Source organism: Colletotrichum abscissum, assembly GCF_030869225.1.
Source record: "Colletotrichum abscissum strain IMI 504890 chromosome Unknown Scaffold_46.1, whole genome shotgun sequence".
In the NCBI taxonomy this organism is placed as follows: Eukaryota; Fungi; Ascomycota; class Sordariomycetes; order Glomerellales; family Glomerellaceae; genus Colletotrichum; species Colletotrichum abscissum.
Genome location: NW_026850387.1, coordinates 71,757 through 97,815, shown reverse-complemented (window position 1 = coordinate 97,815; position 26,059 = coordinate 71,757). Strand labels below are relative to the sequence as shown.

At 54.0% G+C, this 26,059-nt stretch overlaps 7 protein-coding genes across 7 annotated transcripts; 4 read left to right on the top strand and 3 right to left on the bottom strand.

Annotated features, from left to right (window-relative positions):
• Positions 1–1,356: 1,356 nt before the first annotated feature.
• On the top strand, positions 1,357–1,602 carry CABS01_13567 (uncharacterized protein; the record flags this gene model as incomplete). Its single annotated transcript, XM_060546909.1, has 1 exon — positions 1,357–1,602. A coding segment is annotated over one exon (246 nt), but the record flags the coding sequence as incomplete, so codon positions are not given.
• A 3,845-nt stretch (positions 1,603–5,447) lies between these two features.
• On the top strand, positions 5,448–7,802 carry CABS01_13566 (dual specificity phosphatase; the record flags this gene model as incomplete). The annotated part of the gene is made up of 1 exon (XM_060546908.1): positions 5,448–7,802. One exon carries the CDS (start codon positions 5,448–5,450, stop codon positions 7,800–7,802), a length of 2,355 nt encoding a protein of 784 aa, XP_060394732.1.
• A 2,465-nt stretch (positions 7,803–10,267) lies between these two features.
• Positions 10,268–11,691, bottom strand: CABS01_13565 (UAA transporter; the record flags this gene model as incomplete). The annotated part of the gene is made up of 3 exons (XM_060546907.1): positions 10,268–10,500; positions 10,573–11,366; positions 11,459–11,691. The coding sequence occupies 3 exons, from the start codon at positions 11,689–11,691 to the stop codon at positions 10,268–10,270; spliced, it is 1,260 nt and encodes a 419-aa protein (XP_060394731.1).
• A 1,587-nt stretch (positions 11,692–13,278) lies between these two features.
• Positions 13,279–14,536, bottom strand: CABS01_13564 (KH domain-containing protein; the record flags this gene model as incomplete). Its single annotated transcript, XM_060546906.1, has 3 exons — positions 13,279–13,416; positions 13,471–14,072; positions 14,128–14,536. 3 exons carry the CDS (start codon positions 14,534–14,536, stop codon positions 13,279–13,281), a joined length of 1,149 nt encoding a protein of 382 aa, XP_060394730.1.
• A 3,693-nt stretch (positions 14,537–18,229) lies between these two features.
• Positions 18,230–20,446, bottom strand: CABS01_13563 (uncharacterized protein; the record flags this gene model as incomplete). Its single annotated transcript, XM_060546905.1, has 1 exon — positions 18,230–20,446. One exon carries the CDS (start codon positions 20,444–20,446, stop codon positions 18,230–18,232), a length of 2,217 nt encoding a protein of 738 aa, XP_060394729.1.
• Positions 20,447–21,424: 978 nt separating this feature from the next.
• On the top strand, positions 21,425–23,263 carry CABS01_13562 (DEAD/DEAH box helicase; the record flags this gene model as incomplete). The annotated part of the gene is made up of 1 exon (XM_060546904.1): positions 21,425–23,263. The coding sequence occupies one exon, from the start codon at positions 21,425–21,427 to the stop codon at positions 23,261–23,263; it is 1,839 nt and encodes a 612-aa protein (XP_060394728.1).
• A 585-nt stretch (positions 23,264–23,848) lies between these two features.
• CABS01_13561 (uncharacterized protein) lies at positions 23,849–25,744 on the top strand (the record flags this gene model as incomplete). The annotated part of the gene is made up of 1 exon (XM_060546903.1): positions 23,849–25,744. One exon carries the CDS (start codon positions 23,849–23,851, stop codon positions 25,742–25,744), a length of 1,896 nt encoding a protein of 631 aa, XP_060394727.1.
• Between the last annotated feature and the right edge of the window lie 315 nt (positions 25,745–26,059).

Here is a 26,059-nt window from a genome sequence, read left to right as displayed (position 1 = left end):
GGCAAGGAACCCAAGAAGCACAGCACCGCAGGGCACAAGCAGCACCAGAGTCTCGGTATTTCGTTGCAAGGGTGGAGGAGGAGCAAGGCAGGGAAAGACAAGCAAGAAAAAAAAAGCACAGGACGCCAGGAGGCTCTCGCCTAGAGAGATGAGCCAGCCCTCTGCGCCAAAAGTAGTAGCAGGCAATTAATTACTGGGAACAGCCGGGAGATGGGTCACCCAGGGCGAGATCTGACAGCCCAGAGACGAGGCCGCCGCCGAGGGCAGGACAGGACGACGGCGGCTGTTCGGTTACAGAGTTCAGACTCTTTTCTTCGGTATCACAGCCTCAGCGAGGCAGAGAGCAGAAAGACGGAAACTTCCATTGGATAGGGTAAGACAAGACAAGGGGCTCGGGAGTTCGCGCTGGCACTCGGGGTTGCTAAGAGGAAACAATAGTGGTGATTGGGCGTTGCGCACCGCAACTTTGCGCCCAGTCCTGGCGGCGTTGAGCTATATTCCTTTTTGACATGCCTGTCATTTTCTTTCTAGTCTTTGGATTACTCCGTACGGTAATAACGACTCCCCGTATTACGGATACAGATGGCTTGAGAGCCCGTGTCTGCGTGTTGGTACTAGTGTGTATGATCGCTGTGACCGTTTGTGTGTAAGTGCGTGCGTGTGATGTGTAGACATGCCACTGCATGTCACTGAGAAGCCAGCTTGATAGGTTGATTAGGAGTTCTCAGGTCAGCAATTTCAAACTCATGGCGTTCTCTTCGTAGCGAAGTAGAACAACCAACGCAACCGGAGGAGGAGGAAGTGCAGAGAGGTATTTCGCTGAGCCTTGAGGCACAGAAACAAACACTAGACTGACAGTGAGCCGGAAATAAGCACCCATCAATGGAAGACGGAATCCCGCCGCCACTGCGACGGCGCATTGCTATTATGTTTTCTGAGTACCTTGTTATTGAAGAAAGTTAATTCTTTCTGAGTCACAAGTACAAGAATATAGTTTTAATAAAACAGTGTAGTGCCTACTTAGTACTTAAATTGAGATGCTTTTTTAAGCTTATTATAAGAGAAAGATAACTGTACTACTAACTACCTGCTATCGAGGTCCGTAAGTAGCGCTATAGCTTTAATTGCTATAGCTTCAACCGTAATAGCTTTACCCATAATGGGCGAAAAGTCTAATTATGAGTCCCTTAAAAGCCTCTTATTAAGAGTTATAAGAGCCTCCGAGTATACTAAGTTGAAATGCTTACTAAGATACTAATAACTAAACTAACCCTACGATAATAACCTTAATAAAATACCTAGTGGATAATGCTAGAATCCTCGCTAACGTTAGGTATAATTTACGAAGCGTAGTAACGCGGCCGCAGAGTATTACTAATATATCCTATACTAAGAAGGGTATTATTAGTACTAACGAGACGGATAGGGCCGTATCGATATAGTACCTCGGCTTCTTCTTATAGCTTAAGGATAATTACCTTAGATAGTATTAGAAGTTTATTAAAAAGCTCTCTTAAGTACTCCGGCATATTTACTACTATCTTTGCGATAGTAAGACTCCCGGCGCCCACGTATAAGAGTAGGTTACTTACCTCTAGATAGTAATACTAGCTTATTAATAAGCTATTAAAACTACGATTTTGGTAATCCCTTGACGAGGGAGAGGGTAGAATAGAGGAAAGGATGGGTGACTTATGAAAAGGGTTGAGGTTAAATAGTGCGGAATTCGAGGGTAGGGTAGCGTCTATATATACTGCGGTAATCCTCTAGTAATGCAAAACGATGGAGTTAAACAGTGGCGCATTGCTATTACTGCGTGTATGGAGTGTGTAGATGTTCCCCTGGCAGATCTTTTTTCCTGTCTGGAGATTCAGACGCGGCACCAACGCCGGCAGCAGCTTAATCAGGGACAAGAACTCCAAACAGTGGCGAGAAATGACGGAACACTTCATATGTGCAGCAGGTCAGCATCTTTAGTGTTGAATAGCTTTTGATCGACAACTCTACTTTCGTGACTACAACTCTGACTGAGGCAAGCAATTGCAACAGACATATATGTAGGCAAACGGATCTGGGATACACATTGGGCAGATCCATGAGACCATGAACCATGAATCCGAACCAGCAGTGGTGAAGAGGGCAAGAGGCAAAAAGATTGAAATGAACTGAATCCAACAGGCCAGGTACGTACCGAGGCTGCACGGCAGGAGTGACCAAATTGGAACTCCCCGGCGTGCCATTGGCCCAAAATTGGCGCCGACCTCCAGACGACGGGCGACTACGAAGTACAAGGCGCATGCACGCGACTGGGACTGTGGACCTTTTCTTTTCTTTCCTTCTTTCTCTATTCGTACTTGCTAAGTTGGTCCTGGAGGGCGGGCTATTAATAGACCCCGGTCATGTTTCGCAAAATACGCTCCAGTCACGACGAAGCCCCAGTGCCCCACTTCCTGGGGGTGACCCAGGCACACACAGGGACCCAGGGAATCACTCGCACCAAGCCCCAAGCCATGAACCCCACTTATTCCGTCCTGGGAAGTGGTGTGGTTGGGCGGCTCCACTTACGCTGGGCGGCCACTGGCCAATCCTCTCTTTCCCTCTCACACACACACAGTAGGTGCGCACCACACACACGCTCTCTCCTGCCGCCTTCTCAATCGCGGGGGGACCATACTACGTAGAAACTCGCACGGGGAGAAGGAGGAATTGGTTGAATTGGTGAATTGCAAGACCAAGCTGACAGAGATCTGACTCTGAGAGAACGGAAAGAGGAGGACACAGGGCCTAGAAGCCGGGTTTGGACCAGTCATTGCCGTTCCTCTGCATCTTGCAGCGCAGCAGCCGGCGGCAGCGGAACACCGGAATCTTGCCTTTGCCCCTCCACCCTCTTTGCCCATCGGCATCAGTCAGTCCAGACAGACAACTCCCAACCAGACAGACGTGCTGATGTTCGGTGGCCTTCTGTGCTGCTTGTTCTCTGCATATTGCAGGTGTCAGGTCAGAGTCACCACATTGTGTCCGTCTGTCCGTTCGTTGCTTCGTACCCACAACAGCGGAGTGCCGTGTTGACGATGACAGAGCGGGCAGTTCGATACAGACTACTACTCTGATAGCCCGTGGACAATATACTAGGCTTGGTCGCGCGATGGTGCCCACGGCTCTAAAACAACAGTAAATCAACCCAAGGACGGGCACCAGTCCAAGTCCTCGTCAATGGCGGCGGGCTAGTCCACGGCTCTCACGTAGTAACCTCCGGCTACAGCCTACGCCCTCGCATACTGGAGCTAAGGGGGTAGCGCTTGCGCAGACGAGGCCGTAGACGAGGCCGCACTAACAGTTCCCGATCTGACCCCTCCGCCAGCCAGCACTACCTACTTTGTTTTGTCGAGATGGGTTCCAGTTTGTGCCTGTCTGTGTCCCGTGCCTTGCTCTCTCCTCCTCACCTTGCCTTGCCTTTCCTTGCCTCGCTTTTGCAGCCTGCCTGGGCTGCCTTCACGTTCTAGGTATCCATACTCCGTACCCGTACGTGCGATGGGTTCTGGACAGCATTCTGTGACAAAAGGTGCTGGCCGGTGACTAGACAGGGAATTCTGTCACTTGCATCGAGCTCTCTCCACTACCTTAGCACTGGGTACTCCGTACGGGTCCAGACTTGCCAGTTGCTGGTGGTTCTTGTCCTTTCACCATCGTACGTCTACGTTGTGTGTCGACTACTATGCCAGATACATTGGCGAAAAGCGAATGCTTAGGGTATCCGTACTCACTCTGGAGAGATCCAATGCTTGGTGTTCTATTCGTAGTAATTGCTACTTAATGTGATCCGTACTTTACCTTAACCTGAGGACATAAAAAGGCACAGGAAGGGCTCAGAGAAGGTACGTTCCTTGTCAATCCTTACCGGGCACCCAGACACTTTTGCCAGGTGAACCTCAGACAGAAGGCGACAGAGAGAGGGGGGACGAGGCATGGTAGGATAGGTACGTACCGAGGACCAGCCGCACAGGAAGTGGAAAGGCAGGTGCAATGTAAGGTTTCCATAGGTACCTCTTGCCGCAAACTTGCCCCCTGCGATACCTTGGTCTCTACTACGTGGTACCTACTCCGTAGTATACCAGGGAAAGGAAGGACCCCTGTCCTGGTCGCCCTTCACCCTCAGCCAGCAACTTGATCCTGGGCTGGGGGTACCCTCCCACCACCCGTTGGCCTTCCTTGAGACCTTGACTAGCATCTCCAGGCCAAACCCAGCCCGTCCATGTTCGACGAGGGCAACTGACTGGGCGACAGACGGCCTGCCTTTCACTCTCCAGTCGCTTGGTTGTCGCTTGCGTGCAGGCCTTCCTTCACCTTCAGGTTCTCACTTCTGCCCTCTCTGCTACGGCCCACACCCCCCCAAAGAGCAAGAGCAAGAGCCCCAAGGGCCCCAGTTCCTCTTTCCTTTCCAGTTGTTGGCCCATCCCCAACTCTACCTTGCCTTAGGTACTCCTCTCTCGAACCCTTCCCACATCCGCCATTCACCTCAACTTTCAACCACTTCACGTCTCTCTTCCACCATTTTCCCTTCTTCCCACCCCAATCCCAAATCACCACACACACCCCCCCTCTTCTCTTATTCACTACCTCCCCTTATTCTCAATTCTACGGATACTCTGCCGCCTTTCAAACCAAGCAAATCCAATCCAGCTTCAGTATCCTTCTTCCTTCAACCACCTTACCTTACACTCACCTTACGCATACCCGCCTGGCGATTTCCATGCATCCGTATTGACCGGACCGTGCCACATCTCTTTCCCACCAACAGCATGTGCTAACCCCGAGCCGCCGTTTTCGTCGTGACCACTAGCCATTGTTTTCTCTCTTCTCCATTTCTCTTCCATCACCAACCAAACTTACTACTCTTCTTCCCCTTCGTCTTCCTCTATCCTCCTTCCTACCTCACGAACCACCACCACGACGACCATCCTACTACTCTTGCCCACTATCCACCAGGGCCCCCGCCGCATACGAACCCTCGACTGACCTATTCCTGTCGCGAGACTGGTCACCTGCCCTGCGCACCCTGCGGCACCGCCCCGAGTACGAGGAGGAGTTAGAGAACAGAGAGACACTTCGGTCCTGCCGAGAGACTTGGACCACCACAACCACCCCGCCGACGACGAGGACACAAAACCATCCACGGGATTCAGCAGCGCTGTCCTCCGATCTACAATCAATCGCCCGCCCGCTCGCCTGCCAACCGGCCTTTTCTTTCCATTCTACAGACATCAACCGCGACTCCCGCTCCTTCCACGCCAAACGCCGCAACCATTTCTTTAATCATTACGCCAACGTTGCCCCTCGCGGCCTACACAGTCTCGTCACCCGAGACTGCCGCCAACACGTTTCCCTCGCGCAAGAGAAGAGAAAGAGAGAAGGGATTCGGGCAGCCCATTCAAAAGGTACACAGAACCATGCCGTCAGCAGCGGCAAGAAGGATCTACGAAGATCAAATCCCCTCTTTCATGTCAGTCTTCGATCTTGACGCAGAGACAATCGCCGCTCAAGAGACCGTCACCCTCGTCGACCCCAAATTGATCGATATGGAGGCCACCGGAAAGCCCTTGGCCAGCCCGGTCCAGTCCTTGCGACCGACCATGGACCACTCTCACAAGCACCACGATAGCACCTCTACTCAGGCGTCCGAGTCTGCCGAGTCTTCGCCCACAACGACGCTCTCAACAAGTGACTGCTCCCCGCTGTCGGACCCGTCCCCTTCATCATCCCCCGATTCTCCCGTCAACTTGATACCCCTAAACTCTTTCCCGGCCACGTCCTTTGGCGGCCTTGGTCCATTGTCTTCAATGAACACCATGTCCGCAGCAGAAACCACTAGCTTCGGCCGTCCGATGACGTCTCCTTCGCCGCGTCGTCCTAAGAACATGAAGGGCCTGTCAATTCAGCCGCCTTTCATGGGAAATAGTGCCTCAACACTGGTTTCCGAGCCCGCATCGCCCTCTTTCATCAAGCCGACCATTCCAGCAATGAAGCGCAAGCCTAGTCAGCTCAGCCTCAAGACCCAAACGTCAGATCTGGTCATGCGAAATACCCTAGAGGTCCCCGGCACCCCTGGTATGGCACCCATTTTGCAGAGACGAGCCCTCAAGCACTCGACCTCGTCACCTCACATGCTGCCCTCGCTGAAGTCTGCGACTTTTGGCCCTCCGGGTGGAATGACTTTCCCCAAGGTTTTGGAAAGAAACGAGTCGGGTCTTTCGGAGTTTTTGAGGCCGACAAAGACTGGTATGGGCCAGTCGTTCGACACGACAATCGTTGAGGAGGATTCGCCCATTAGGACTCAGCTCGCGAGCCGCGCCGCCCTCGACTTCGAACCTTACCACGAGAACGAGAACAATGAGGACCAGAAGACGCCGGGTTATCCGGATGGCCCCATTGCAATTTACGAAGACAATGTCTATCTGTACTTGGAGCCGACCGCCGACGAAGCCTCCAAATTTGACACCGTCATCAATGTCGCGCGGGAAGTTAACAACCCCTTCAACTTCTTGCCCAAGTCAGACGAGGTCATGTCAGACTCTCCAGCCGTCCTCAGCCCCATTCCCGACACGGCTGTGTCAAACGCTAGCTTTTCTACCGCCTTCGAGTTCCCAACCAACGACAAACCGGAAACACCGACAACGCCCAAGGCCATGTCATTCTCTATCAAGCGCCCAGAGTACATCCACATGCCCTGGGACCACAATACGGATATTGCGCAGGATCTGATGCACCTCTGCGAGACCATTGAGACACGGACGAAGGAGGGTAAGAAGGTGCTCGTCCACTGCCAGCAAGGCGCAAGTCGATCCGCCAGTCTCATTATTGCTTACGGCTTGTACCGCAACCCCGAGCTCAGCGTCAACGACGCTTACTACGCCGCCCAGGAGAAGAGCAAGTGGATCAGCCCCAACATGAAGCTCATGTACTGCTTGCAGGATTTCCAGAAGCAGATGTCGAAGAAGAAGACCTCGCCTGGATCAGCCTTCCGCCCTCGCACTGGACGAAGCCCTACGAAGCACCGCCTGACACTCTCTGCAGATGCGGCTATTGACATTGCACCCAAAGAGCCTTTGACCGCTCCTCTGCCTGGAGAGAAGGAAGGAAGCTCTGGAACCTCGAGCCCGAAGAAGGGCAGCCCTACCCGTGCCAGAGGCCTTTCAACACCCGGCAGTCAGCCAATCTCACCTGGTCCGTCTTCAGCGCCATCAAGCTTCTCCTGGTCAGAAAAGGAGAACGACAATTCTGCCAAGTTTGGGAACTTTGACGTTGATCGCTTGATGCCTTTCAAGCCTACGCCGCCAGTTTCGGGCCTTGCACCACCATCGTCATCATCGTTCTTTGCCAAGCCGCCGCCGTCGCCTGGCCCGCCCCCTTCTCCCGGATTTGGAGCTCACCGATTCGGTCCTGCCGCTGGCTTTGGATTTTCTAGTCTGAACCTTGGCCCATCACTGGAACGCGAAGAGGAGGCTACGGCTCCCAAAGATAGACACTTCATGGTTGGCGCAGTTCCCGACGACGCGGCTCTCCTGTCACCCCGGGCCGAGACGATGACGAAGAACCCGCTGCACGATTCCCATCACGGATTTCCAGGCATGCAATTTGTCGAGGTTCCGCCAACTCCAAGCGAAGGCCTGTTCTCGCCTAGAGAAACAATGTTCCCCAGGGATCCTTTCTACCCCTTCGGACGACCCACCCAGGTTGCCGACCCGCGCAGTCCGCCTACAAAAGGTGAAACGCCAATTGTGAGGTCTATTGATGAGCTGCTATGACCACAGCCAGGACGGAACACACCGCCACTAGTCACTAGCACCAAACGCCCCGGGACCGAACTACCTCGGCGGTACTCGGCCGAACTTTGACTATTGTTGCTATTTTTTGCGACATGGAACTAGTCAAATACGCGTGCATTGCAACAATGCAGCGACCATCGTTGCAATCGTTACGAGGTTGACGGACACCGAGGCCTTGGACGATTTCCGAAACAAGTGCACGGCAAACACTCGAATACCTTGATCTGCATCAATCGATCAAAAGGCACTTGCATTAGTCGTATCGTCAATGGCAAAGGACCGAAAAGGAGGACAACAGTGGAACTTGCCGACCATTGTGTGGACGTGCCTACTTCCCAATTCATACAAACACCAGCCTAGCTCAATGGTGCATCCACCTGGAGTTGGCATCTCTTTTGTCGTTTTCAAGCCTTTTTTTCAGAGCGCAGCGAGTGGCGAGACAACGGCTTTCGTCACGTAACCACTTTGCGGAAAAAGTACCCTACAACCATAAACCAAAATGTGTAATTTAGAATTGCGTTTTCACAACGCAAATATCGAAACGGGAGAGATGGGAGGCACGTCTCTCATCGTTTGGACATGGACAGTCAAGGACTACCGGGGATCGGCCATCTTTCTTGCAATCGTTTATTGGCGTGCCCACTTTGGACGACGGAGTTGGAAGGGATTTTGGTACAGGCTTATATCTCATGAGGCACTTTCCCGACGGGGGCCGGCTCGCTTGGAAAGAGAGTACGGCCGTGAGGAACACTCACAAAGACACCATGCTATTTTCTTGTGTTTGAGGCTTGGGTTTTCTTTTTTCTTTTCCTTTCAATGCGGTCCATCTACGGATGAGTCTACCGCAACGCATATGGAGTCCAAAGGGAAGCAGGAGAGGATGAGACGAGGATACCACAACTGCATGCATGGATGGGGTGGAGGGGGACTGAGGTAGATGAATTGTAAAAAAACGAAGAGCCATACAAAGTATGCATTACCAAGTGTTTCTGATTGTTTCTGTGTGAATGTGATGATGCTATGCATAAGTGATTCACCAGCAAAACAAGGTGTGTGCTCACAAGTCCATGTCCTGCTGGTCTCTTCGTGGTACCGATGTAGGATAATTGTCAAAGACAAGGCTCAGAGCGGTGTTGGCAATATGTCTGACTTCCAATCTCATCTTGCTATACAAAGCGTTGGGTTTGCCTGACGTTCAACACTCCTTACAAAAGTCACCAATAGCCTACACATTGTCGAACTTCTATACTCCCTCCAGCAGTCTCGGTGGAGTGTGTGTAAGTAAGACATTTTCTCGTCTTGGGGGGCTTTTTGTACATGAAGGATTTCCACATAGGCCCAGAGGAGTGAGTAAAAAGATTTGTAGTCCAACACGCATGGCATGGCACACACTCTGACCCCGGTCTAATACCTGCTGGTTCTGATGATTACCTACTTACTTACACTATGAGCAGAGTGAGATGAGAATGTGGGGGTATTTTACAGCGGAAAAAAAGAATGAATGTCGGATTGTTTGGCTTGCCTCTTCCTGAACCCCTTTTCCCTTTTTTGCACAGGACCTCGATAGTGAAGCTACATGTTTTTTACTTTTTTTTTGCCTGTGAGTCTGGATGTTGATGCTGCTGGCTCCTAGGGTTCGTAACGGGCGGGGTTGGCATTCAGGGGATTTGGGCAGAGTAGTTTTTTTTTTTCGCTGAGAAGTCTTCACCTGTCTAGCCGGGCTCTGCGCGTTCGTGGCGTGCCAGAGGGGCATATTTCAGGGTTCACGTTGAGCAAGGCCTTTATCATCACCTTTTGAAGCACACACACACACACACACACACACACATATACATGTGTACATTCATACACTCCTTCTACTGTAAATAAATGAAACAGACAGTATCTTAGCCTGCGAGGCTGGGGAGATGGGGCAGAGAGAGGTTAAGAAGCAGACGCGAGGCGATTCGATCAATGATCATCATGCTTGGTATCGAAAGAGGAAGAAGACATCTTTCATCAGAGAAAAAAGTCTCAAATCTTTGGTGTATACTCTGTGTGTGTCTGTATCCTTATATAATTCTATACTAGGAAAAAAAAAAAACGCCAACCAAACGCCGGCCCCCGACTTTGAGGCTTTCCCTTTTTTTGAAGTCTTTTGTACGATGTGTGTTGTTATTTACAGGCTTTAGAGGGATGTGTAGTTCTGTTATTCTTGTTTGGGCCCCCGCCTCGAGAAAGGAACAAGTGTGGCCTTTGTGTTGTGTACCACGGGGCTAACAGGGTTTTGGGATATCTCGAAGAGGATGAGAAAGTGGTTCGATCAAGAAAGGGGGTTCAGATAGAAAAAGGTTAACGTGAAGGAAGAAGAAGTTGCCGCCTTGCAGTCAAGATCCCTCTTAAAGCAAGGGTGCCGAATACAAAGCCAAACAACCTTGAAAGAACATTCCTTTCCCCCCTTGTGTTTACTGCGTCTTCCCAGCAGCCGCCGCGCGCTTCGCAGCCTCCTTGGCCCTCTTCTCCTTGGTCGCAATCTGCGCCTCGGCGCCAATGGCGCCAAAGACGAGGGAGACGCCGGCCCACTGCATGCTCGTGAGGCTGTGGCCGAAGGCGAAGACGGAGAGGGCCATGGTGACCATCTTGCGGGTGACTGTGACGGTGACGAGGAGGACCGAGGAGAAGGTGGAGAGGGTGTAGACTACAAAAGGCCGGCAGTGTTAGTAGGGCAGTTGTTTCTCAGGTAATGGGAGGAAAATAGACCAATACATACAGATAAAGACCTGGCCGACGGCGCCGCACGCCGCGAAGCCGAGGACATCCCACCACACGGCGGGGTACCGCGCCATGAAACCCAGCGCCGCCGTCAGCTCGCCCGCGCTGCCGGCGACGTCCATGCCGAGATACTCGCCGAGACCGGTGTGGACGAGCCAGGGGCTGAGCACGAGGTAGCCCAGCGTGACGGCCGTGCTCATGAGGTTGTTGGCGCACATCATCTGCGGGCCGGTGTATCCCTTGAAGGTGCTAAAGATGTAGTCCTGGGTGCTGTTGGTGAGGCCGTCAAACAGCAGGTTGATGCTGAGAAGCAGCATGCCCCAGGGCATGTTGGCGTCCGGGTTGACGACGGACTTCTTCTTCTTGCTGCCCGAGTGCAAGGTAAAGACGGCGACGCCCGCCGTGACGCCCGCGACGACGAGGTACTTGTACAGCGGGTAACGCTTGCCAAAGAGCGTCGTGTGGAGGAGCATGACGGGCACTAGCTTGCAGGACTTTGCGAGCAAAAAGGTGATGTAGTCAATGTGCGCCAAGGAGGCGTAGCCAAAGGGCGAGGCGAGGGAGGAGGTGACGGCGACGAGAGCGAGGGGCATGACGATGCCGCGCGAGGGGAAGACGGGCGGGAGGGAGGCGGCGTTGCGGGAGGAGAACCACAGGTAGAGGAGGCCCGTCGTCGCGGCGAAGAGAGACTGGATCGTGTTGAGGAAGACGGGGTACTTGAAGACTTCGGGTTTGGACGCTGGGCCGTAGGGCGTCGTCGTGAGCTTCTCTTGGAGGTAGGCCCATGTCAGACTGCGCGAGGTCTTTTGTCAGCAATGCGCCGAGCGAAGAGGTATTCGGAGAGGGCATGGGATTAGGGGAGTCAAGAGAATCACAGGACGTACAATGAGGCGTAGATACCGCCTACAGCAATCAGGATTTGGAGGGCGCCGGCCTCCTTTGCCTCAACAACCGCCGACGCAGGTGTGGCGACAACCTTGCCGTTGGCCTCCTTCGTAGTCACAGAAGTCGCGGCGCCATTGCTGTTGCTGGGCGTCCGCTTGAGGGTGTCCGCTTTGCTAAAGTATTCGGACGATGTCTGTCGACGGATAGGGGTGGCCTGCTTCGAGCGCGCCATTGCGTCGCTGTGTTTCTTTCTCCTGGGAATCGATTGCTGTGTCGTGTTGCAAAAAGCTGGTGTCGAAAGACGGGAAAAGAAAGCTCGAGTATGAGTGCGCGACTCAATACCCGTTAAGCGTGGACGGTGGGCGCGCGCAGCTAACTAAGGGGCCGGAGAAACGAAACGCTGCAAGGGAGCGACAACGACTGGCTGCGAAGCTTCTAAAAATGCAAGCTTGGAAGGAAAAAGATGTTTGTTGAAGAGAACGAAAGTGCTACAATACCTCGAGCTTGAGCAGCAGCAAGATAGACACCCGAGATGGAGATGTGGACACGGAGACAAGCGAATGCAGACAGTAAACGTCAAAGGAGCAGCTGGGCAAATGACAGGTTGGCTTCATCCCAAAATAAAAATAAGGTGGACAGCTTACCCGTTACATCTTACCCCCCAGGTCCCCCCCGAACCACACAACCCACGCACACCACGCTGCACCCATTCCGCCCAAGCCTCTTCAGGGTCCCTCCCCTCCACTGCTTGCTTGCCGCCGCCCTAACCTTATCAGGAATCAGCCCAGCCCGGTGTCTCCTCTCCGGATCGGCATTGCAAACATTTGTCCCCAAGACCCCGCTTGACATTGGCCAATCACATCATGATCGCAAATTTATCCTGGAAGCAATTCGACACCTTCCAACCATCCTTCTCAGCCTATGCTTACTTGTAGAGCGAATGTCTTTGGAAAATGACCAGCTACGTTTGTGAGTACCCCATATGATAGAGACAAGAACGCCATGGATTCGGTCGCTTCGCCTTTGCCATTTCCAGTGATTGGACATCATAGGAGTGAACGCCATCATCTCCAGTAGACCATCCTTTCGACTACGTTCACGACAGGTTTCCAAGACACATCAATGACAACGAGACAAGAATTTTATGAGCGGCCTTGCTCAAACGTGTTAATTCGCCTAGCTATGGGTCGGATGTACTATCTAGAATCCCCCTGGCATCGGAAGTCAATACCAAGAGAGTAAAGAGTTCCATAGCCCAAAAAGCGGCTGGAAAACACAGGCCACTGAGGATATCTTCGGTCCAGTGAGAAATCGTGGCGGGTTGGGGATGGGTAAACAGGGTCGGGTGTAGAGTTGCTGGCCGATTTTCATTACTAATGTTTTTGAAGCAAGCAACTCTGCTTCAAAGAGGTATCCGCATGAGGTAATCATAAGTCGTGCCGTATGTTCGGTTTGGAAAGGCTGAATACAATCCCTGTCCGTAGACCTAGGGACCTCTGATGCCTGCCCAAACGTAGACCGGAGGACCATCCTCCCAAAAAGCAACTCGAAGCGTTCATGAAGACGGAAAGTGAAAGTTGTCGTGGTACCATCCCGGCGACCATACTTGTGCGCGTGTCTGGGGATCCTTGGCCCAGATATTCGAAAGTCGAAGAAAAACAAAGCAATTGAGAAAAGCGTTTTGTCGCGTCCCAGAGATGATGTGCTGAAGTAAGACACTCCTCATCTCAGATATTGAGCCTTGCGGCCATTGTCTGCAAGTACCGGCCCCTGAGGCCGGATGACGAACTGAAAAGGGACGATTCTGAAAACGCTTTTTTTACTCGGGAGAGTTGGCCGTCTGGCGGCGCATCTTCTCCGCCTCAAGGTTCTCGTAGAGCAGGAAAAGGGCAGACTCGTTAGCCTTGGCGGTACCCATGATGGTGAACATGCGTTCGCCACTCTCGTCGTGGGGAGCCTAGACAGATTAGTTATCTTGAGCATAGAGTTTTGTGGTAAATAGGTGTCATACCTTTGCGATAGAGATGCGGGCACCAGAGGTTTTGCGGATCTCGGAGATCTTGCTTCCAGCGCGGCCAATGATGCAACCGACCATATCAGCAGGAATGCTAATGTTCTGAGTCTGGAGCTCCTCGCCATTCTCGTCGTGGGTGGGAGGGCCTCGGGAAGCAGCATCAGAATCGGAACGACGGCCGTAAGGACGACCACCACTGCCGCCGTTGTTGGTAGTAGTGCTGAAGTCGGCACCGTTTCCAGTGCGCATGACGCGGGGGGCAGAGTACTCTGAGGCGCGACCGCCACCGGAAGAGTAGCTGTTTGAAGTGCCGCTGACGGTGGAGGTTGTGCCCGGCTGAGTGCGAACGACCGGGTTGTAGAGGACGGTACCAGTGCCTCTCTGCCAATCGTCGACGAGACACTTGCAGATTTCCCAAATCGCACCCTTGATGCCCTCGGGTGTGCCTTGGACCTCAACGATGCGCTCAGTGGACTGGGGTAGCATCTCCTTCTGGGCAACCATGCGAACGCCCGACACATCCTGGATGTGCTTAATCTTGAGACCTTGGCGACCGATGATGGTACCCATCTGGTTGTGGGAAATCAAGAGCTTGATGGCTGAGATTGCTATGTCAGCGATTTCTTCCTTGCGCACTACATGAGGTAGACTTACGATGGGTGCCAGTGTTGGAGACAACACCTCCCATGCCCATGGCGGGAGCGCCCTCGAGGAGAGCGCGCGCGACAATCGCATAGGCCTCAGAAATGGCCTGGCAGCCACCGGTGATGGTGAGAACACGATCGTGAACGCCCTGGACGACCTTGCTGACACCGGCCTTGACGCCAGTCTCGTCGCGAAGCTCGGCGACATTCTTGCCAGCCTTTCCAATAATGACACCGGCCTCCTTGGAGGAAACGATGGCTCTCAAAGTGAGCTGAGAGCCGGCGTACTCCTCGTCGGTGCGGGGTGCGGGCTCTCCGTCAGGGCCAAGACGGGTCTCGCCATCATCAAGCTTCAACTGGTCGAGGGAGCCGACGAGGTCGTTGCCGTTGGCAGCAATGTTATCCTGAGTAGCGGACATTTTGAGCGATTCGAAAAGTGCTTGGGGCAATTGATTCGAAAAGGATTCTAAAAGAAAGGCGCAATTAGTACAATAATCCAACAAATAACCCAAAAATAGGTGAAAAAGGAAGTGGTGTAGTGGGAGGAAAGAGTGAAAGGCAAGGGAGAGTAAGAGTTCAGATTTTGTAGAAGTTGTGGTTTTCCCGATAGTCCAGGGCAGGCACGTCGACTTCCCCACCCGAGGACGCGTAAAGGTGAACAGGAGAATCGACACTACCTCCAAACCGTGGCCGTGGCACGTAACTTTGGTAGTCGGGATTTTTTATACCATATAGAGCGTGACGATTTTCAGGGTCAGCTATGCCTGACCCTGACCCGTCTTGAAATGGTGGACGGATTGACGCCAGGAGCTCTTGCACGTTCAAAGTGGGGGTAATGATGGCGCGGGGTGGTAGTTTTGTGTGCTGCAACTTACTGTAGTATTTTCCTGAACTTTTGATCAGGAAGGTACTGGCTGCAAGTTAATGCGCTGACGTGGAAGCGTGAAACTTGTAGAAATTCAGCTGTCAAGCAATAAAGCAGGACGTTAGTGAATTGAAGCCGTAAAGCGGAAGCTTCGGTCTGTAGAGATTGGTAGGTTGGAGTGCGTTGGTGCAGCTCGTTTGCGGTGACGGATGTGTAGTTGCGTAGTGGGTGGCGGGGAGGATGAGGTGGTGGATTGAAGTGGGTGGTGGATCGGGAAAGTTGAGAAATGGAGGGGTAGAGGAGTAGATGGGAGAGAGGTAGAGGCGCTCGGGTGTGGGCGAGAGGTTGAGAGTGGGAGTGGAAGAGTTGAAGAGGCGGTCGTGAGAGGAATTGTTTTGGAAGAGTTGGTGAGGTGAAGAGGTGGAAGAGGTGAAGAGTTGGAGGCCGGGAGAGAGAAGTGAGGTCGGTCGTGGAGAAGTGAGGTGAAGGAAAAGAAGAGTGGGAGCGGAAAATGGGAGGAGAAAAAGTCGGTAGGTAAATGTGAGTGTGTGAGAGCGATGGGAGGGAAAGTGCGCCTCAGTATTTTTTTCAAACTCCTTCTTTTCTGGATGGGCTGGGAAAAGCAAAGGTAGAAGGTACTTACGATAATGTGAGTTGGAGCAGAAAGACAGGTGTACCCGGCCTGGCTATTGAAGGTGTCTGGTGGTGGTGGTTGTGTAAGGTACCTAAGCTGTGGTCGGGTGTAATGGAAGTTGTGGTGCAAGAGGTACCTTGCGGATACTTGAGTGGAAGTCTGTGGTCCAGAATGGGTCGCGTAAGGGAAGGTATGGTACTTAGGTGTGCTGGGGAAAGAATCGGGGGAGCTCGTCGCTGGAAGATGGAAGGGACTGATCTGTGAGGGGCTTGAGTGGGCAGGAAGACCGGGTAGGTACGACAGTGAATAGAGGAAAGCGCATCCAGACCTCAACGCTGGCTACCCATGGCCCCACCCTGCAACAATTGATCACGTGTACCTCATCGGCGGAAGTTGGCCGTAGCAATACATGTCGCAACGCTAGGGCCATCGTCACAGCAAGTATCCTGCCCCTCCTGCACATGCTTCCCGAGTGGTATCTTGCCTGTACATCTTGAGGCATGGGAGGTGAGGTAGGCAAGGTAGGTACTTCACCTTGGACGGGACCCCTCCACGCCACATGGAGCTTACCTAGCACTTGGGCTCCTTCCTTTCGAGGGGCACTCACTCATGGAACCTTCAAGTTTCCGTCCGGGCGGGCTTCAAGAAGCTGGAAACACCCACCTCCTCCACCTCCTTGCCATTTCCCGTCTTCCCTGGTACTCACGGATGCGACTTTGGATATGCGGCAAGATCAGGTGTGAGGTAACGACGGAAGATGGAGCAGACGAGACACCAAGCGACCAGCTGTCTCGCATCCAAGCTCTGTCCCCTCCAAAACCCCTCGACTGCCTCAATCTTTGGCCTAGGTATCGGCCACTATCACAGGCACGCCATATTCACAAGGACTGCGATGCCTCCCTCAGCACACGAGCCTCGATAGACCTATTCATCCATCTCTTCCTCTGTCTCTCACACCACTTACACCTCCTCAATGGTGGGGTGCAAACTTTGGCTCGGGGCCCTCGTTCAGGCGGCCTCTTGAAGTACATGTCAGTAGTACTCTTACATAGTATTGTAGCTCTCCCTCGGGCTGATCCCCGCCAGGGCACACGACAGGGAAGAAGCATTCCCGACCGTCTCGAATCGTCTTCCATTCCAGGGTTGAATCTTTCAAAGTAATGCGCATTGCTAGCCTACCTGGGATCTGCTGCCAGTGGTGCCTGACCCAGCCGCATCGGACCTTTCGCTGGCGAGCTTTCAGATCGAACAAGTGTCCAATCCAACTTGGCATATGTTGCCCAACTTGCGACACGCGACATGCGACCAAACGGCTCTTGTGGCCATCATCCGTCTCGCTCGGATCGCAATCGCAGTCTGCACCTCAGTGACAGATAAGTTCCTCAGAGCTGTCGCAGGCTCGAGTCGCTGCGCATCAGGCGTCCCAAGCTCCAGGAGCTGACCAATTCCCCAAAAAACCTCCTCGGTTCCTCCAGCATGGTACGGCAACGCCCCGATCAATAAGGGAACTTTGCTGCTCCACCCGTCACCACGCTGCGGCGCTGCAGTGTGCGTCAACGGTGATCCAGCGCGGGCACAAGTGACTTTGATTGCTTGGCTCCCCGCCATCTTTCCCTTATTTACACGTCGAGCGAGCGGCCGGCTAGTGCGGCCGACACTTTAGCGAAACGGCACCGACAGATCCAGCCTCCCACTCGTCCCGGTCTCAAAACGCCGTCCATCTGTCAAAATCGCATGTCAGGAATCCCATTGGAGTTTGCGCCTGCGCCGCATTGACTCAGCTCATACAACAGTACATGGCACCCGGCGCCCGTATATCTGTCAAGTTTCTCGACTTTCCTGCGACAGAAACAGAGCTCTTTATCTGGTGTAACTCGAAGCCACACACTTTACTACCGGTACGCGGACTGCACGGGAGAAACAATCACGCCCTGCTATTCGTTCAATGCCAGCCTCCCCGCTAGCCGGTCACCATACGATGCCGTTGCCGACATTTGACTAGTGTCCGGCCATCCGTCGCTGCTGAGACCCTAGCTCTCAGAGCCGCGATGCCAATGGACAGTCTCTGAAGACTTTGCACCTCCAGCACTCCGGATTGGCTGACCGAGGCAGCTCAACAGCGGGGTAGATCAAACCGTCAACAAATCCAAGAGCAGCCCTCCCGTGCCATTCACTAAACATGACTGCATTGCGCCTCTTCCTTGCTCCTTGATAAGCTACAGCTCAACCCGAGCTACCTTGCCTGGGTAAAGGCAGTAGGTATGCACAGCTGGAGCCGCTATAGAATTTTCGGTCAGGATCCCATCCCGCAGCTCCTCACCTGGCCCTCCTCTGAGAAATGGTCCACTGCCGCAGAGATAACTCAAGCCGATTTTGCACATTTTCAGTTCGAGCTGCCACTGTGCCTGAAGGCCTCGCCAGTCAAGCTTCACCTGTAGAATTGTTGAGCTGTCAATCTAGATGCCCTTGATATTTGGAAAAAGACCTTAGCCGGTCAATGCATGTAAATGAAGCACTCGAGGTATCATGTATGTGCAGTGCAATTATATACAAGATGCGAGGTAAATCGCATCATCCGCCCACTACGACAACCACTCCCCTCTCTGTCTCCCTTTACCTCTGACGCAGCTGCTTCTCGTGCTCGACCCAAAAGTTCTTGCAGGCCCTGTGACCCCAATGCTCAACCCACCACTCCCCAAAGCTGTCCTCGACCTCATGGTCCACCTTGCTCACCCGCTCGTCGCGCTTCAGCCCGCAGATGACGCACGGCTTCGGCGCAGTGGGCACCACCTTGGCCGTCGAGACGGGAATCGTCTCGTTGAGCTCGGGCACGCGGAGCTGGTCCCGCGGATTCTTGGCGCCGGCGGTGGAGTTGGCCGCCGCGACGGCGGACCGGAGCCTGCCGACGTGCTCCCTCCACACGCCTACCACGTCCGCCGCCTCGCGGTCCTCGCGCGCCGATTGCGCTTTGTCCACGCCCGCGAGCTTCATGCCCTTTGCGCCGGCCGCGGAGATGGCCATGCCCTGGGACAAGAACTTGTCGCGGTGCCAGCGGAGCTTGCGGCCCGCGATGACGCGGGCGGCGACGGTGGCGAGGAGAAGGTAGCCGCGGAGGAAGATCACTGTGCTCGGGTCTTCGAGGATGCGTTTCCGGATGGGTGCCGCTAGCTGGGACGTGGGTTTGAAGAGTGATGAGTTTGCGAGGTCGAGTAACTGCGGGAAGATGGAGAGGATGACGGAGGGAGGAGGAATGTTGATGGGCGGCGGGGCGTCGTCGGGGATTTCTGAGGCTGTTGCCGGTGATGCTTCTTTCTTGGTTTTAGGGGCTGCTTTCTTGGCGGTGCTAGTGGTGCTGGATTTAGGAGCTGGAGCTGGAGTGGACGACTTGACGCCGTCGACTGCGTCCCAATCCCAGCTCTCCGGGGGCCTGGAAGAATCAATCGCAGAAGGCTCGTCGTCGGGGAAATCCTCAAAGTCTGGCCACTCGTCCTCCTCCTGCGTCTTTTGAAGATTGGTGGTAGCAGAAGGCTTCTTAGCGGCGGAAGGCTTCGTGGGTGAGGTCTGTCCGAAAGCTGGCCAGGCTGTGACGGGCGTAGGCGACTCGGGCTTCTCGTCCTTCTTTTCCTCCTTCTTGAAGTCGCCATAAGTGGGTGTGGTGAGACCGAGCCCTGGAAAGGGGTTACGTTCCTGGAAGGAGGGCGACTTGGGAGCCTGGGGGTACGGCGATGTGGGCGCGTTGAGATTCAAAGAAGAGAGCTGAGGTCTCTTTTGTGGAGGCTGAGAGACTGGAGTGAAGTCATCGTCGAGAGAGAGGAGGTCCATGGAAGGTGGTTGTTGCTTTGCGGGCTGCGGTGGTGGCTGTTGTTGGGTCGGCGGCCTTGGGTCCAGGGTCGGGCTCATGTCCGCGCCTGGGAAGGGAGTCTGAACAGTCTCGAAGTCTCCAAATTCATCATCGTCATCGTCATCGTTGTCTCCTTGAAGCTCGAACTCTTCAGCATCAAAGAGAATGTTAGGATCCGACTGTTTAGCTGGCTTCGGACTCGACTTCTTCTGAGTTCCGTACATTTGACTGGAGAATCCAGGGCTCGGCTGCGGCTTGGCCGAGGACGCCTGAGATGAGAACCCTGGGCTAATTGCCGGTTTGGTGTTCGCAGTCTGCCACGATAATCCGGGACTAGGTTGTCGGTTTGTATGCTGCCATGAAGGTCCTGAACGGGCCCCGGGTTGCTGGTTCGGCGACGGGAGGCCAGGACTGGGAATGGGCGACAGGCCCGAGCCATAGGGCATGTCGACGACATTAACGAGGTTGTTGGTCATGAGATCAAACGTCGAGGCGCGCGCGATGCGGTTCCTGGGCGGCGGTGATGACCTCGCCTTGTTCGTCTGCGGGGGCAGCACGAAAGAGCGCTGAGTGGGTGTAGGTTCCGCAACCTCAAAGTCACCCCATCCGTCATCGTCCTCGACGTTCTGCAGATTCTGCTTCGGCTCCTGGTTTGAGGTCGACGAGGAGGTGAAGCCCGATGAAAAAGCGCCGAAATCACCCCATCCACCGCTGCTGCTACTGCCACCGCCGGCAGCACCACTTGGTTGCTGCGGCTCAAAACTAGGCCATGGTACGGTTTGCTGAGCCGGAGCGGGTGCCGCCGCGGGCTTGCTGCCGACACTGTTGCTGTTGCTAGTAAAGGAGGCAAAGTCAAAGAGGTCCGTCGACGATGCCGTTACTTGCTGCGGGCGTTGCGGTTGTAACTGGCCTTGTTGGCCCCCCGGTTGGTTTTGTTGTGACGGAGGGCTCTGATAAAAGCTGTCGAGGTCCAAGAGATCGGCACTCATTGCGTCGGCTTGGTCACCTCTGGATACACATGCTTTCCGACCCAAGTTGATTATGGGATCGTGTCCTCACAGGACTTGAGATCCGAGGATGATAAGGGGGAAAGGATATGTGGATGTTGAGCGGGTGACGATGAAGGAGACAAAGGAGGTTTATCCGTATGCGTAGATTGGGACGGGATAGGTGACCTCTTAGGACCAGGTTAATCAAATAGGGGATCGCCCGCTCGGCAAGAGGCACCGGTCAATGGGGCTGAGAGGCCAAGGGAGGTTCCACGGGGCCGGGATCGACTGGGCGGATGATTTGAGCTGAACTTCTAAAGTGCGGGTTTTGGGGGGAACATCAGAAGGCGACAGGGCCTAAAAGGCTCAGGCACTTCCTTGCAAAGCGCCACAGCCACAGCTACCACTACCAGATCCTCGGCCAAGACTTGACCAAGACATGCACGGCGAGTCCGTTCTTTGGGCCAGCCAGCCCTACAGCACGGAATGCTCTTGTTCCAGAGTATGGAGAATGCCTTACTTCTTCTCTCATATAAACTTATAAGCCACGAGTCCGCAAGTGACTTACTTTAGTTGGAATCGATCTCTATTCCGCAGACTTCGTTGTTGGCTGTAATGCACACAATGTGCCAACTCTTGTTATGATGGTTCTGCACTAAGAAAAATGAGTGTTTTTATGTATGTGCTAGTTAATTCTAACCTGGTCTTTAACTGATAATTGGCAGTTGATTCGAATAATAAAAAGATTGACGCGAAAGCTTAAGATCAGCAGGCGACACTGTTTTGACGGTCCCCTGGCATTTGGGTGGCGCTGTCAAAGGTCGGCACGGAGCTTAGACCACACCGATTACGTGGGGGGTCTGGCGCAGAAAACTCCAACTGAGCTCCTAAAATTTCGAGGCCAGGGGTTGAGAGTGTCTGTCGGTCCTTCATCATCAAGCTTCAGGCCCAGTGTCGACTCCTTTGCGATCGCCCACAATGTCGTCGCGAATGCTGGGATCGCTGTGCCCCAAGTGTCATTTGACATTGCGACCGCAGTCTTTCCCGCGCTTAGCGACTTCGCCATGGTATACACAAAGCGCCGGCTTCCGCTCAGCCACCAAGGGGAAGCCATCACGAATGGTCCTTTCAGACGATGTTGCACGACCCCGAAACCGAGATGCCAGACCGCCACGACGACAAGTTGAAGGACCTTTTGGTGGTATGAACCAGACCTTTGCGAGAGTACCCGAAAAGCGCACGATACGTCCACCCAACGCGAGGGACTCGAGGGATGGGAGAGGCTCTTCAAACAGGTACAACAGAGGCGATTCCCAGACCTCTTCCGATCCGCGAAAGGCTTTGAAAATGCAACGGTCTCTAGCGGGGGTCTCATACGGAAAGAGAAATGTTTTGAAAGACAAAATGCAAGAATACGAATCGTTCGACCAATTCAACCTCTTACCCATAATGAAGGACGGCATCAAGGATGACCTTCTGCGAGGAATGGTGGAAATCAAGCCAACGCCCATCCAGAGGCTTGCTATTCCAGCCATGCTGGGCCAGGCTAGCGCCTTCAAAGTCCGGGGCGAGAAGAGGCAAGACTTTCTACTTGCTGCCGAGACTGGTTCTGGCAAGACGTTGGCGTACATGCTGCCGGCCGTCAACGCTATGAAGATCGCTGAGGAAGCCAACCCTGAGATCCAGTCCTTCATGAAGCGCTTCCAGGAGGAGAAGGAAAGAGAACAGAAGGCCAATAAGGGCCCCAAGTCCAAGAAAATGTCTGCATTCGACGAGCCTCACCCGACCATGGCTAGACCTCGCATCATCGTTCTGGTCCCTTCTGCAGAGCTTGTGGAACAGGTTGGAAAGGTGGCCAAAACCCTGTCGCACGCCGTCAAGTTCAAGGCAGAGGTTCTCTCCGCCAACCTCAAGGCCCTGACGATCCAGCGCAATCTGTACTCGCCGCGTGGTGTCGACATGGTTGTCACGACGCCTCACCTGCTAGCCTCGATTGCCGAATCCGATCCCAACGTCCTCTCTCAAGTCACCCATCTGATTGTCGACGAGGCGGACTCGCTCTTTGACCGAAGCTTTGCCCCCGTTACCACGACCATCATTGATAGGGCGATGCCGTCCTTGAAGCAGTTCATACTCTGCTCAGCAACAATACCCAAACGACTGGACAATTACCTCGCCAACAACTTCCCCAACATGACGAGAATCACAACGCCGAACCTTCATGCTATCCCCAGAAGAGTTCAACTCGGTGTCATTGATGTTGTCAAGGACCCTTACCGCAACAACAAGAACCTGGCCTGCGCCGATGCCATCTACACTATTGGTCGAGAAGCCTCCAAGCACGAGGGCCCGATCCAAGGTGAAATCGACGTCCGCCGAATTATGGTGTTTGTCAACGAACGTGAGAAGACAACGGAGGTTGCTGAATACCTTCAATCTAAGGGCATCGACGCTATTGCGTTGAACCGGGACGCAGCCGAGAGCCGCCAGTCCGAAATGCTGAAAGCCTTCACTTCTTCAGAACCCTTGCGCGCAGTGTCATCACCAGAGGCCCCCGTACCAGGCAAACGATCGCTGCCCAACACCAAGGTCATTGTTGCCACCGACTTGGCCTCTAGAGGTATTGACACATTGGCTGTCCGCCACGTTATTCTTTACGACGTCCCGCACACTACCATCGACTTCATCCATCGCCTGGGAAGAGCGGGTCGCATGGGACGACGTGGAAGAGGCATTGTGCTTGTTGGCAAGGATGACAAGAAGGACGTCGTTGCTGAGGTTAAGGAGAGCATGTTCATGGGTCAGGCACTTATCTAGTGACCACTCATGGCACGGATAAACAAAAACAATGTACAACATTCATGTAAAACACCTTGTATATCACTAAAAAAACAGATAGAGTCGAGGCAAAGGGATGGGATGATGCACAGATACCTGGGATACATTCGGCTCAGGAGACATGATGGTGAAGAGCGAGGTCTCAGCTCCCTAATGAAACATTTTCTACCAACCAATAGACCAAGCCATTACTAGCAACACGTCCTTTCGATAAACTTCAGATAACGTCATGCATAATGAACTGTGAGTCTGTGACAGCTTGTTGACAGTTTCTCCAAGTCAAATTGTGGCTAGTGGTGTGGCGCTAGCTCTCTGCTTTCAATTTGGGAGTGGGTCGCGAGCTGGACCTGCAAGGTTGGAGTTCGCGACGCGTCCGGCCCGCAGGCGTTTCCCTCCCACACCACATCAAAATATCACAGACCCTCCCCCGTCTTATCACTATAGGTAGCAGCCTGACGCCCCGGTCAGATATCCGTACGACAATTCTTCACGACACCTTTACATAGTATTGAATAGCTGTCACCCCAGGCACTCTGCAGTTTCCATTAACACCAAGTGCCCGCCATGCCACGACCTAAACGAGCGCGTCGCGCACCAACCCAGCCAGTCGCAGCTGTGCCCGCCGCGCCTGAAGCAAGATCGAGCCCCGCGCCCGCGTCAGGCAGCGATATCTACAGCCACAGCGATCGCGAACATTCTGTCATTAGGAAGGAGCTTGCAGAGGAGGACACATCTCTCTTCAAGGAAGGTCCGTCTACGCGTCTAAGCAGGAGTTCCAGCTTGCGCCAGAGGCAGGTGCCGGGCAAGGCGGGTCATGCGTTGGACGATAATGTGAGCAAGCTGGAGGACGCAGTCGAAACGGCGGCTTCCAAGGCAAAGACATCCAGCGAACAGCAAAAGTCGGATTCGTCGGTCGAAGTGGGACGGAAGACACGCGCAACGCCAGTTCAGCAGCGCAGGGACACGACGGGGTTGGATTTGGACGACGATATGTTTACGGGACTTGACACGACTCTCGGCGATGATGACGATGATGCCGCTGCGCCTCCAAGTGCGCCGCGATCCGAAGCCTCAAATTTCAGTGTGAGCCACTTTAGACGAAAGGGTCGCGCGCCGAGTATCAGCATCAACAAGGACGATGCGCCCATTAGACCAAGTAGTCGTGGAGTCGGTGGCACGCCTAGTATCAGCTCGACCTTCAACATTGGTCTGTTTAAACGCCGTCAACGAGAACCAAGTATTCTAGGGACGGCGCAGAAGGAGCGCGCACAGAGGCCGATTGAGGTATCGTCAGGGTCCGAGTCCGACGATGAGGATGGTGAAGATTTTGAGCCCGAGGCCGAGTCGACGCCTCTTCAGAATCGCCGCAGAACACAACCTGCTCCCGCAACTGAGCTCGAGTCAGAGTCGCAGCAAGTTCTAGCACCGGATTCTCAGCCCGCCGAAAAAGACGCTGAGCCAACAAGCGCCAGCTCACGGAAGCGGAAGAGCATAGAGAGCCACGAGGACACTGAGCGTCCGGGAAAGGCGTCAAGGACTGAATCCGAGCCCGCGCCTGAGTTGGATGACGATGACGACAGTGATTCAGAGCTCTCCGAGCTGCCTTCTCCTGTTCTGACTCCCACGAGACCTTCTGCTTTCCCGCGGCCAGTTACTCCGAATCAAGAAGACATCATGGCACCTCCTGAGAGCAGCGACTCGGAAGATAACAACGAGGCGTGGCCCGACATTCGCACACTTGCCAAACAGCGCCGCCGCCAAGCGCCTACCACACCAACGCGAGATGGCAACATCTCCGATGCTTCCTCGCCGCCTTCGTTGACCCACTCGCCCAACTTCCCAGCGACAAGGAATAAGTCCAAGCAGAAGAAGCAGGCCAAGGCGCCTAAGGTTACGACAGCGGATTTGACGGGCATGCTGCCGCGCAGACGCTCCAAGAAGAATCGGGACCCTTATAGCGTGGGCGGCTCTGAGGATGAGGAGGCACGCAACTCCGACGCCTCCCAGGATGACGACGAGCTCTCATACGCGGATACGAGGACTCGCTCGCGCCGGGCGAAGACGACACCTCTCAACCGTAGCACGGCAAATAGGCCACCATCCCGTGGTGGCCGCGCCACGGCGGCGGGAGGGAAGGCGAAAACAGCGGCACCTAGCACTCGTGCGTCAACACGCACTTACAGCCGCAGACTCTCGGACAAGGAGAACGAGGGCGAGGGCGAGGTTGCGGGTGAAGCAGGGACAGAGGCGGAGACTGGAGCGGAACCCGAAGCGGGATTCGAGGGTGACAGCTTTGCCCCGATTCGGGACGACGTTCTCGAGAGCCAGGAGAGCAGCGACCCCACGCGCAGTGCCGACGAGCTGAAGAAGGCAACGCGCAAATTTAGAGAAGTTGACCGCTGGCAGCTCGAGTTTGAAGAAATGACGGAGGGATCATCACCCAACCGAGATGCACGGTAGAAAGAGAGAGGAGGGCAAGATTGTCTTTGGTACTGACGGATTACTGGCTTGGTGAACAAAATGGAGGGCACGGTGTTTATGAGGGACAGGGTGGGAGTTTTTTGCGCGTATTCTATGTTCATGAAGCCGTCAAGTACCTGTACGGACTGGGTTGGGAGGGCTTCCTCCGCGGTTTAGCTGATGTTGAGCTCTAGCGTATACGCTGCGTTGTTATCCATACCTTGTTGACAGTATGTCGTCGATGCGGTTCATTATTTACGACTCCCCAAAAGACTGCAGTCAAGTGACACACACAAACAGAGCTTAATTCACTTC